This window comes from Cervus canadensis, chromosome 17 (assembly GCF_019320065.1).
Source record: "Cervus canadensis isolate Bull #8, Minnesota chromosome 17, ASM1932006v1, whole genome shotgun sequence".
Lineage (NCBI taxonomy): Eukaryota > Metazoa > Chordata > Mammalia > Artiodactyla > Cervidae > Cervus > Cervus canadensis.
The window spans coordinates 42,659,242-42,671,939 of record NC_057402.1 but is presented as its reverse complement, the minus strand read 5'-3'; the positions used below and the strand labels follow the sequence as shown (position 1 = coordinate 42,671,939).

The 12,698-nt window shown below is 47.1% G+C and overlaps 1 protein-coding gene across 1 annotated transcript; it reads left to right on the top strand.

The window, feature by feature from the left end:
• Positions 1–2,152: 2,152 nt before the first annotated feature.
• Positions 2,153–12,448, top strand: ANKRD34C (ankyrin repeat domain 34C). Its single transcript, XM_043434268.1, has 2 exons — positions 2,153–2,232; positions 10,797–12,448. Exon 2 carries the CDS (start codon positions 10,841–10,843, stop codon positions 12,446–12,448), a length of 1,608 nt encoding a protein of 535 aa, XP_043290203.1. The 5' UTR covers positions 2,153–2,232; positions 10,797–10,840.
• Positions 12,449–12,698: the final 250 nt, after the last annotated feature.

Genomic DNA, 12,698 nt, shown 5'->3' with positions numbered 1-12,698 from the left:
CAAAATTCATCAAGCCCAGCTTGATTTATAGATGCATTCTTTAAATCATCAATGAGCAGATAGATATCTTATAATTTAAAAACACCAATGTGTAGGAAAAACCAGGATGCTTTCAAAATCATCCTAGAAAGTTAGCATAATCTAGTGTCAAATCTGAATGAGAACCCCACCATTGCCTAAAAAGGAAAAAATAATTTTATTTATCAGTACAGATGCCCCATAAAAGCCCTAAGAATAATTAGTCATTTTAATTCAACTGTATTTTTATAAAAGAACATATATCAACCAGATAAATTTGTTGGGGGAATATATGCATGGTATAATTAAGGATGGCATTTTGAATCAGTAAGCAGAGGATGGACTAGTCAGGTTTGGTGTTAGGTCAGGTGACTTCCTGCCTTCATCAAATCCTTGCCCTTCCCTATATATAGGTACAATTTCCAGATGAAGAGGTAACCTAAACAACAACATCATCATCATCAACAACAACAATAACAGCAAAGTTCTAAGCTGCAAGAACTCTTAAGTAATTCCTTTTGTGATTCTGGATCTCCTTAAGCTAGACAGGAAATCTAGAAACCATGAAAGATAAGACTTACAGATTTGAGGACACCCAACCCAACCTTGACATGGCTTTGCAGACAACCCCACCAAATATTATTCAGTGCTTAACAAATAATAGGTGCCACATGAAAACATTTCCAATGGTAACACTATGAAAATACTAAGTGATAAAGGCAAATGACAGAATAGTTATATTTTTGAGATCAATAAAATCAATAACCCTTTGGCAAGTCTGATTAAAAAAAATGGCACAGGAGGGAGAAGACACACATAAACAATATTAAGAATGATATAGTTTCAGAGAAAAGCAAACACTATAAGGTAATACTAGTTGTAACTTCCTGCCTGTGAACTTGAAATTGTAAATGAGGTGGACAATTTTCTAGGAAAATGTAAACGACTAAAACTGACTCAAGAAGATGCCAGACTTTTTTTTTTAAGGAAAAATATAACTCTGGACATATTAATAGATATAGACCCACAGATAGATTGATACAGATAGATAGATGATGGATAGATATAGATAGGTGATAGATAGATAGATGATATATATCAGTAGGTATCTCTGGAAAATGGGACTAATAGGGGCAAGGCTAGGTGGAGCGGGGCAGCTGCTTTCTAAATACAAGCTGTGTGCTTTGAATCCTGTAAAAGTCACGAATTACTTCTGTGATAAAGGAAGCAAAAACTGTTGGTGAGTGGCTCTCCGGGAAGTCCCAGGAACAAGCCAGAGGTGGGCTAAAGGACGGAGCTGGAATGGAATCCAATCGCTCCTCTGTGATAATCAGATTCTCCCCAGTCTCACCGTCACACCTGCCCCCTCGTCTCTCCCTCTCCTTCCCACTCTGTGGACAGACATCCTGAGATTGGAGGGCGTTGATGAACAAGGCAGAGCCGCGGAAAGAGGAAAGAAGACAGGAGTTCAAATCCCTCCTCCAGTCTGGGGTTTGCAGTGTCAGACTTTGGGGAGCGTCCCCTCACTTTCTCCCAATCCAAGGGTCGCCGCGCCCCATCCGCACCCACCACCCTCTGGGGTTCCTAGAGACTCAAGCTAAATTGTTGAGCTAGTCTAATCCCGCAAGAGCTGGTGATGAGGGGGTGGGGTGGCCGGCGCCTCCGCCCGAGGCTGCAGGTAGAAGCATCCCCGCCCCCGCTGCTTCCTCCTTCCCCCTGCCTCCCTAGCACAGACACCCACACAAGCCGCGCGCCTCCTGGCTGGAGAGATGCTCTGAGGAGCCAGCGGGCAGCGGCTCCTCCTTAGCCAGCGGAACCGAAGAAGCAGCTGAAGGGCTGGGGTTGCGTCGGAGACCTACAAGCCAGAACTGGGGACAGTTCTATCTTTCTTTCACGCTTCTTTCTTTCGCTCAAAAAACAAACAAACCAACCAAAAAACTCCCTTGTTCCTACTGCAACTTGGAGGAGCATGGAGTGATTGGAAGGAACTGACGCAGAAGCTTTATTTATAGACCCTAAAGAAGTTCTGGGCAAGTCACTCCACGGGACCCGCGAGGCCCCAGGTAACCCCAGCTCCAGGCGCTGGCTCAGTATGGCAAGCCAGCCCACAGCCTCAGGCAGGGGTGCGGGGCGCCCCCTGACTTTGCTTCTGGAGCAATGACACTCCCCGTGGCCCGGACCCAGGTGGCCTCGCTTGGTGAGCGTCCCCACCAGGTAAGCGCACCCCGGGGGGTCTCCACTGGTCACCTGAATGGGACCTTCAGCTCCTAAGAAGTAAGTCCACACAGTTTAGCCACAGGCATGAGTGGGAGGTTTATAGGAAAGAGTCTGTTTTTATCACAGGAAATTGTGGGAGATAGGAGTGGAAGATGGTTTTAAATTTTTTATTTTTGTATTGACGCGTGGGGATGAGATGCGTAGGGGGATAAATTTTTGTCGGAAATGCTTATGGTTCGGGCCTGGAGATAGGCGCCTGAATTTGTGCGTGGACAGAAGGTGGAGCGAAGCCCTCAGATTTTGCAGAAACCTGTGAGGAACGGGAGGTGAGAGGTGATGATCCTGAAAATGTGCCAGATATTGTGTAGAGTATGAATCTAAGCATTTGAGAGAAATGATGGGAGAAGCACTTACCGCCCTGGCTTCACTTGACCCCCACACTCGGCCATCTCCACGAAGATGCTCACAGGTACTGGCAACAATGGACACCCGCGCGCACTGCCTGCGCGCCCTGAGCCCGCGGCGTTCAGCACCTCGGACAGAGTCCGCGGGGGCAGCGCGCGGCATCCGAGAACACCCGGCATCCTGTCTCCGCCCCAGGCCACCGAGGCTCCTGCCTGAGGGCGGCTACCCAACGCCGCCCCTACAGCCGGGAAAGCATTCTCGAATCGCAAAGGCAAACGTGGAACTCAATGTCTGATCCGCTTCTAACTGCTTCCCGTGACTGCGGAAGGAAGAGGTGGAGTATAAACACATACCCCCTAGCTTCCGCAAATACTACAGCTGAAAGGCGTGGCCTCCTGGATTTGAAAGGTGGACCCAACTTTCTTCAAATTTTAACAATTACTGAGAGCTTTCTGTGTGCCAAGGCCCTGCGCAAAGCACTCTCTACATGAGTTATTTTATTGTTAGAGCCTGCCACAAATGGGTCTATGATCCCCATTTTACAGATGAGAACACTGAGGCAAGAGAACTTGAGTAACTTGCCCCAGTTTATACAAACACCAAATGGCAAGCTCCAATCTGGGCTACAACAGTCGGGAGATATGTCAGGCAGAATTCTGTCAGAGAGCTCTGACTTGGGATCAGAGCAACAGAGTTTAAATCAAAGCTGTATCACTTACAGATGTGTGCTCTTGGGCAAGATTACCTAATGTGTCTGGACTTCAGGCTCTGTATCTGTAAAGTTAGGATAATAAAGCTTCCCCTGCAGAAGTACTAGGGGAGGGAGTGTCAAAGAGATCTTGTATGTGGCAAGATTCAGGTAACTTTGAATTATGGTTGTGTGGTAGTGGGGGAAGGAAGGAGGGAGCAGGCGATTCAAAGAGGAAGAGGATTGGCACTGAACCCTAGTGGCGTTCTACAGGGTGCTGGGCACAGCTGAGGGCAGGGCTTAATCCATCTTAAAACATTCCCATTAAAAAATGTTAAAGCACTGTTCCAGTCAAGTAATACAGAACTGTGTAGCATATTTAGCCCCAAGCCCAGTACTATGCAGCCTTGTTCTACACTAATCAGGCTAAAGGTCTGGAAAGACCTGGCAGTGAAAGAGCCTAGATTCAGCGAGATTAAAGACTCAATCTCTGTCTTTAAACTTCCCACTTATAAATGGGGAAAGGTTGAACAAGATGGCTCCTCTCAGCTTCAAAAGTCTAAGATTTCCATAGTTTGTGGATAATGAAATAATCCAAGGATTTCTGGGCTTCCCCATTCACTCAGATAGTAAAGAATCTGTCTACAATACAGGAGACCCGAGTTCGATCCCTGGGTTGGGAAGATCCCCTGGAGAAGGGAATCGCTACCCACTCCAGTATTCTTGCCAGGAGAATCCCATGGACAGAGAAGCCTGGTGGGCTACAGTCCATAGGGTCGCAGAGTTGGACATGACTGATCGACTAACACTTTTGGACAAAAAAGGCAAACAATTCCACCCATTCATCTCCTCCATCAAAAAAATATTTTGAGTGTGTGAGTTAGTGATGTTTTAGTTTTCAGCATTTCTTTTCCAGTTCATGTGCCTTTGAAATTATGTTAGTCACCGTTAAAGTGGAGTTGAGTTAAACACAAAACAGCCCTGCTTCAAAGAAGGCAGTTGGTATCAGCCTGGGGCAAAAACATACATGTGAGCACTTTATGGTAAGTCCCTACATATGAGCCTCAAGTTTTGAACTTTCGAAGATGCAAATGTGCATTCACCTGTCCAGTCACATAAGTCAGTTCACGTATCTGGCATATATTGCCATGTGGGTTTATCCTCTACACGTGGTTGTGCTTTCATATACTCTATAGTACTTTTTTTTTTTTTTTTGGTGTTTGCTTTTATGCATTATCTGTGCAAAAAGTATTATAAATCTATTACAGTACAGTTTTGTTCAGTCACTCAGTCATGTCCGATTTTACCACCCCATGGACTGCAGCACACCAAGCTTCCCTGTCCTTCACCATCTACTGGAGTTTGCTCAAACTCATGTCCATCGAGTTAGTGATGCCATCCAGTCATCTCATCCTCTGTCACCCACTTCTCCTCCTGCCTTCAATCTTTCCCAGCATCCGGGTCTTTTCCAATGAGTCAGCTCTTCAAATCAGGTGGCCAAAGTATTGGAGCTTCAGCTTCAACATCAGTCCTTCCAATGAATATTCAGGGTTGATTTGCTCCAGGATTGACTGGTTTGATCTCAGTACATTACAGTACAGTATTATAGAGCAAGTATGTTAGTTGGGTGCCTATGCTAACTTTGTGGGACTTAGCAACACATTGGACTTACGAATGCACTCTTGGAACAGAACTCATCCGTATGCAGGGGACTTACTGTATTGGGTTATAAAACCTTGGGAAGTAGGAATAAGGGAAATGAAACACAAGGCAAGGAAAAGAGGAAAAGTAAATACCTTATTGAGCTCTTCATGGCTTGGCAACCAGTGCAGTGATTACTCAGTCTTTCGGAAATTGTATAATCCACTGCATCTCACCCAGACCCAAACTAGGCTATTAGAAGAAAGTGTAAAGAATTTACCTGACATCTACCACCCATCTCCCATCAGTCAACATTTGTCCTACATAAGGCCAGTCCTCACCACCGATCTGAGCAGAGTAACTTGATCTCTCCAGGCAGTTGATGGAGAAACAGTTTCTCCAATAGTCAGTTTCTCCTGGTTGGTGGCACCCAGGTGTGGGGCTCAGACATCTGTAGCAGTGACAGCAAGGGTGACCTGACTCCAACACCAAGGTATGGACCTTTTGAAGGCCACTTGGGCAAGAGAGCAAGGTGAGCAGCCAAAACCCAGAGAGGAGAGACGTACATCTGGGATGACACATAAAGCGAGTCTGGCATCATCTGCAAGGCTCTTGTCAATAAGCCATATGACCTGCAATCTCTTCAACCCACTTTTCTTGATGTGAAAAGTGTAAGGTGGATGCAGCACACCAACAGTTAACGTTAAGGCAGCACATTTTATCTGGGCTACAGGGATGAGGTAAGGATCTGATTCTGTCCTTGCACAGAGCTCCTGCATTTTCATCATTTAAGGAATTTAAGTGGGGAGGACCACAGTGAAAAAAATGGCTAGAGACAACCTGAAAAGTAGCTCACTGGGGATGAAGAAAGTTCTCTCCATCGATGGGCTAGACAACCCAGACCTCAGAGAGCTACTGGGATGTTGAGCCTTCATCTTGCTCCCTTCTTAGGGGTCGGGGGAAGAGTAGATGGGGGACAAGCCTGAGCTCAGAGGAGGAGGTGGCCGCTGATGCAAAGTGAAGGGAGAGATGCACCTCCCAGATATTCTATTCTCTCCATCCTTTTCTTTCTTTTTTTCTCCCTACCTGCCTCCTTCAACCCCAGACTTCAAGGTGGTCCAGAGCTATGTGACTGGCACTACACACAACACAGAGAGAGGCAACCCAATGGTCCACCCATATCCCCTTTCCATCTTCCTTTCCTCATTGTCTCCTCCTTCCTCCTTCTTTCCCTTTATCTAACTTTCAAATTATCTCACAGTTGATGAGGGACAAAAGACAGTTTCCCTGCCTCGAAGGTCTCAGAGATACAGAGAGGAGGCTGACCCAGATGGTTAACCAGATCAATACTCCAAGTGAGGAAGGTGACCCCAGGGAATGCAGTACCCACATTTTTTCTTTTGGTATGTTGTATGTGTGAGTGTGTGTGTATGGGAGATAGAGATGCAAAGATGAGGTATAGTATTCCAGCATATGAATACACTACCATTTCTTTATTTTCTTTTTAAAAATATTTTTATTTAGTTATGTATTTATTTATTTGGCTATGCCTGGTCTTAGTTGTGGCATGAGCGATCTTTAGTTGTGGCATGTGGGATCTAGTTCCTTGACCAGGGATAGAACCTGGGCCACCTGCATTGGGAGCCCAGTGTCTTAGCCACTGGAACACCAGGGAAGTCCCTCTATTTTCATCTTGAGGGATTGTTTCTAGTTTTGGCTTTTTTATGAATAGGGCTCCCGGTTTCACTTTTTTGCATGTGTTTTGCTACACATATTTATCAGTAATCTATTCCTGAGAACAAAACATCCCCAAAACGAGTGCCTTAAGTGAAGGATCACTTCTTTGCCAATAGTTCTGGAATTGGAACATCTGCTGGCCTCCCCCAAACTCCCTTATGCAGTCTGGGGCTTTGGCTGCTCTGAGACGGCCTCATGGACACTCCAGTGTTCACTGAGGCTGTCAGCTGAAATGCCCTGTGTCCTTTCTGGCAAGATACCCCAGGCTTCTGTCCATGGCAGTCAAATTCCAAGAGAGCAAATCCTGAAGCTGCAAGGTCCCCTGAGGCCTTGCCTTGAAAGCCACACAAAGTTAGTTCTGCTGCATCTTATTGGGTGGCTCAGAGGGTAAAGCGTCTGCCTGCAATGCGGGAGACCTGGGTTCGATCCCTGGGTTGGGAAGATCCCCTGGAGAAGGAAATGGCAACCCACTCTGGTACTCTTGCTTGGAAAATCCCATGGATGGAGAAGCCTGGTAGGCTACAGGCCATGGGGTTGCAAAGAGTTGGACATGACTGAGCGGCTTCACTTTCATTGGTCAAAGCAAATCCCATGCTGACTCCCCCTTTCCATGGGAGGAGAGGGAAGACCTCACCATAGCTGGTGTGCCTACAAGGAGGGGAGGAATTTGTGGCCATGCTTTTCAGTCCACCACACACCTAAACCCAGGCATGGAATTACTGGGTCAGAGAGTAGGCATTGGCTCGGTGGAAACAACTGACGCTCCACCAATGCGTGCCTCCCGCTTCCATCTTCCTGCATTCTTGATGCTGTCAGTCTAATTTTAGCCTCACTGGAGGGGGTACTGCTATGGCTACATGGCGCTGTAATTTGATTTTCCTTGATTACTAACAAGACTGAGCACCATTTTCTGTGCTTATTGGCCATTTGTGTATCCTCTTTTGGAGGAAGTGATTTGTAGGTGTTCTTTATATAGTCTGGATGTGAGTCAGTTGTAATTTTATTCCACTCTCTCCCTTCCATCTTGAGTGATTTTTCTCTTGATTAAAAAGGAAGTAACATTGGAGCTGAGATTTGAGGGATGATGAATAATTAAAGAAGAGCAGGGCGGGCTTATAGTTAGAAACATGAACAGGACTAGAAGGAAGAAAAGGAAAAAGTGGGGCGGTTGAGCCATGGCCAGCTTTCAAGATAGATGGAGTGTAAAGAGAACAGGCGTAGCGGGCAGGTGCTGATGACGGGTGGCCGGGAGGTGAAGGGCCCCTTGGATGGAATGGAAGACAGCTTGTTTTCACTGCAGTTGCCTTTTCTTCCTCTGTGTGTTAGTGGCTCAGCCATGTCCAACTCCTTGCGATCCCATGGACTGTAGCCCACCAGGTTCTTCCATCCATGGGATTCTCCAGGCAAGAACACTGGAGTGGGTTGCCATTCCATTCTCCATTTCTTCCTTCAGCTCTTGAAACTTCTGCTTTAAATGTCCAGAGTTTAGGGGTTAACAAGCTTATCAACTCATTGAACTGTAATAAGATGATCATACGTAGGACCACAGGAGGGTTAAAATGACAGAAGCAGAAGAGAAAGAAAGGCCACATCAGGGAGAGGAGGGAGAGAGAAAGAATCGGTAGGGGAGGGCTTCCCTGGTGGCCCAGTGGTTGGGTGTCCACCTGCCAATGCAGGGAACATGGGTTCAGTCCCTGGTCCTTTAAGATTCCACATGCCTTAGGGCAACTAAACCCTGGGCATTACAACTACTGAGCCTGTGCTCCACAACAAGAGAAGCTACTGCAATGGGAAGTCCTCCCCACAACTAGAGAAAGCTTGCACAGTAAGGAAGACCCAGCACAGTCAAAAAATAAATAAATCAACAAATAAACAGAATTGGTAGGAGACTGAAAAAAGAAGCATAGAGTTGAAGAGACAGAAACAGAGACTTCTTGTGGATACACTTAATAACATATGGTATCTTTGGATGGTAGTGATTTTACAGAAAAATCTCATAGGAACACATAGACACAGTTGTGACAAGATCAGACTGAGATGGAGTTGTTGTTAGAACAGAGCATTTGAAAGAAGCAGAAAATGATCTGAAGGAGAAAGATACATCCTAGACCGTAAATCAAAGTTACTTCTGAAGGGAAAGAGGAGCTTTGAAGAGGGTTGGGAGGGGGTGTAAAGGGTACCTCTTCTTCTTTATATACTTAAGTATGAATTGGACTTTTTTCCCAAAAAAGAAACACGTATCTATTCATGTGTTGAATGTTTTAAAAGGCTATATATCCATCAACTTGAGCCAAGAAAAGCTGACTTCCTGCTTAATTTTTGTGTGCATGTATTCTCAGTCATGTCCAACTCTTTGCAATCTTAGCTGCTGCTAAGTCACTTCAGCCATGTCCGACTCTTTGTGACCCTATAAACTTTAGCCCGCCAGGCTCCTCTGTCCATGGGATTTCCCAGGTGAGAATGCTGGAGTGGGTTGCCATTTCCTTCTCCAGGAGATCTTTCTGACCCAGAGATCAAGCCCATGGCTCCTGCCATGTCTTCTGCATAGCAGGTGGATTCTTTACCACTGAGCCACTAGGGGAAGCCCTCTTATACAACAAAGGGATGGAAATTGATCAATAATTGCTCAGAGGAGTGGGGCAAGAGGAAGGATTGTGTGTATGAGGAGAAGGAAAGCTCAGGCATTGTAACACATGCTCAGCTGAGCCCAAAGGACAAAAAGTCCACGTGGAGGGGCCATGTGGGCAGAGTGCAGCCAGTGAGAGGTCCAGGGCTGGCAGGCATCAATTCTAGGAGACCATGTCTCCTTATTCCTGGAAGACCTCTCGATCAACACCCACATTGGAGGCTCTAAGTCCAGGAATTAGGTAATCGACATGAGGAAAACCAATGCAAGAAACCCAGGTTTGACTAACTTCAACTGGGGCAGCTCTGGTATGAGCTTTATTTCCTAACACTGGTGAGCAAAGATGCAATCCCCTGTCCACCCTCTGCCTCAGGTCTGCTCAACCAGAGGGGAGGGTGTGGCAGTGCCTCATTCCAGCAGGTCGGTAGGTCTGATCGTCAAGGATGAGAACTCTGACATCTGCTGGAGAAGTGGGAACTACAGCCTGGAAAGGGATGGCTGGACTGTTTTTGTTTTTGTGATCTTTTCCCCCTGCGATGACTGTGATACATGTTTGGTTTAGGAAGTACAGCAAAAAGAACACGAAAACTATTCACAATCCCATCTTCATTGTGGTGCATTTTCTTCTGGTCTTTTGGATACACACCTAGAGCAACAGAGCACTGAATCATTATTGATGAGGTAACCTATGAAGTGTAAGTCATTGCTAAAGGCTGAGGCTACAGCAGTGAACAAGATAGACACAAACCTTTCTTTATGGCAACTTAGACTTTAGTGATGCCAACAGACAAAAAACAAAGTTTCTTAAACTGCAGTGTGATAAATATGTGCAGTCAATGCAGTAAGAGTTTGCATGTTTTCTTGCTTACTCTCTCCTAGACATTACGCCAGCTGCCTTACGTGTGGTTATATGTTTAATTAATATATACAGTATCTCATCTAATCCTCACAATGACTTTATGGGGTAGCCTGCTACTATCACCACCCCCACCCCTGCCAGGTTACAGTTGAAGAAGCAAATTCAGGAAAGTCAAATAACCAAGCAAGAGATTTCCCTGGTGGTCCAGTGGCTAAGACTCCAAGCCCCCAATGCAGGGGATCTGGGTTAGATCCCTGGTTGGGGAACTAAAATCCCATATGCAGCAACTAAAGATCCCATGTGCTGCAACTAAGACCCAGCGTAGCCAATAAATAAACAAAACAAAACCAAGCAAGGTGGCATCACTTGGGATCAGGCTGGGACATGACTATATACAGTCTCTGTAATAGCTGTGCTGCTCAGATTGGCTACAGAATGTGTACATGCGTGCTCAGTTGTGTCTGACTTTTTGTGACCCCATGGACTGTAGCCTGCCAGGCTCCCTGTCTGTGGGATTTTCCAGGCAAAGATACGGGAGTGGGCTATCACTTCCTTCTCCAAAGCTATAGAATATATGACACTTTTCTCTCTTCTTCCTTTCCTAGGTCTGACCACTGCTGTGGCTCAGAGACCCTAAGCTGTAGCCAGGATGATGGACAATGACACGGAACTGAGGACGGACGGAAACTCACTTTTAAAGGCTGTGTGGCTCGGGAGGCTCAGGCTGACTAGGCTTCTCCTGGAAGGGGGCGCGTACATCAACGAAAGCAATGACAAGGGGGAGACGGCTCTCATGGTGGCGTGCATCACCAAGCACGTGGACCAGCAGAGCATTAGCAAGTCCAAGATGGTCAAGTACCTGCTGGACAACAGGGCAGACCCCAACATCCAGGATAAGTCTGGCAAGACCGCCCTCATCCACGCCTGTATCCGAAGAGCTGGGGGGGATGTGGTCTCCCTACTGCTGGAGAACGGAGCAGACCCCAGCCTTGAGGACCGCACTGGGGCTTCAGCTCTGGTTTATGCCATAAATGCAGATGACAAGGATGCATTGAGACATCTTCTGGATGCCTGCAAGGCCAAAGGCAAGGAGGTGATTATCATAACTACAGACAAATCATCTTCGGGCACCAAAACCACCAAACAGTATCTGAATGTTCCCCCTTCACCCAAAGAGGAAGACAGACAGTCACCTCCCCCATGTGCTTCTCCGTCTGAGGTTGAACTGAAGGCTCCAGGCCTGGGCTCTCCACCCAGCGAGAAGGAAGATGACTTCTTTAGCCTCCAATCAGGGCATCCAAGTAGTTGCAACACTGCCAAGGCTCTTAATGAACCCGGGTCGCCTGCTCGGAAAGTTGGGAATCTCAAAAGGGCCCGCCTGCCTCAGCTGAAGAGGCTCCAGTCTGAGCCCTGGGGCCTGACTGCACCCTCCGTGTTGGCCGCCTCCTGCATGCGTCAGGATGAGACCCACGGCATGGGCATGGACGGGGAGGTCAAGAGCATCGGTGATGTGTCCTTCCCCAGAAGGGGCCCCCTCTCCAGAACCAGCAGCATTGATGGCAAAGATGCCAGCCTCGTCCACATGGTCACGGAACAGGTTGTGAAGATCCCAATCTCTTCGGCACCAGCCTCGTGGAAGGCAGCCTACGAGAAGACTCAGGCTCCCCACCCACGTCTGGCCAGAAGAGGCACTCTCCCTATCGACCAAGAGAAGGTGGGCATCTGCCCAACAGGTCCTTCTGCTCTCAAAGACGCCGTGACCCTCAAACAGCTGGAGAGTGACCTCTATGATTTAGAGTTACAGCCTGGGGCCGACCTGCCCAACCCCATCTCCCTAGAATCAGGCAAAGGACCACTGGATCGCAAGAAGCTCAACAGCTCCCACCTCTCTCTCTTCCAGGGCTCCAGGGAGTCCCTGGACGCTGTGTCCAGCACGTCACCCAACTCAGCCCGCCGCAGGCCACCCCATCTTCTAGAAAGACGAGGTTCTGGAACCTTGCTCCTGGACCGAATTTCTCAGACCAGGCCCGGCTTCCTTCCACCTTTAAATGTAAATCTGAACCCACCTATCCCAGATATTAGAGTGAGCAGCAAACCTTCCTCTCCACTTGCTAGTGGCTTAAAATCCATGGTTCCTGTCGCTCCAAGCTCACCAAAGAGAGTTGACTTGAGAAGTAAAAAGAAACTCCTCCGGAGGCATTCTATGCAAGTTGAGCAGATGAAGCAGCTATCTGACTTTGAGGAAATCATGACCTAGACTAAGCTTTTAGGGAGGTTTTTGTTTTGTTTTGTTTTAAATCTATGTAGTTTATGAATAGTACTGTGATCTAGACCAACATGGCCATGCAGGCTCTCTGTATCCTGATCATTCCTTAATGCTGCTGTGTAGCTGCTTCAAAAGAGATGGAAACAGGCTGCCGCTTCCCTTCTGAAAGGACATCTGGGGTTTTACAGGGCTCCTTGGAAAGGGCTCAGGATAACTGGGTTTTAGAGTTGAAATTGCAAAA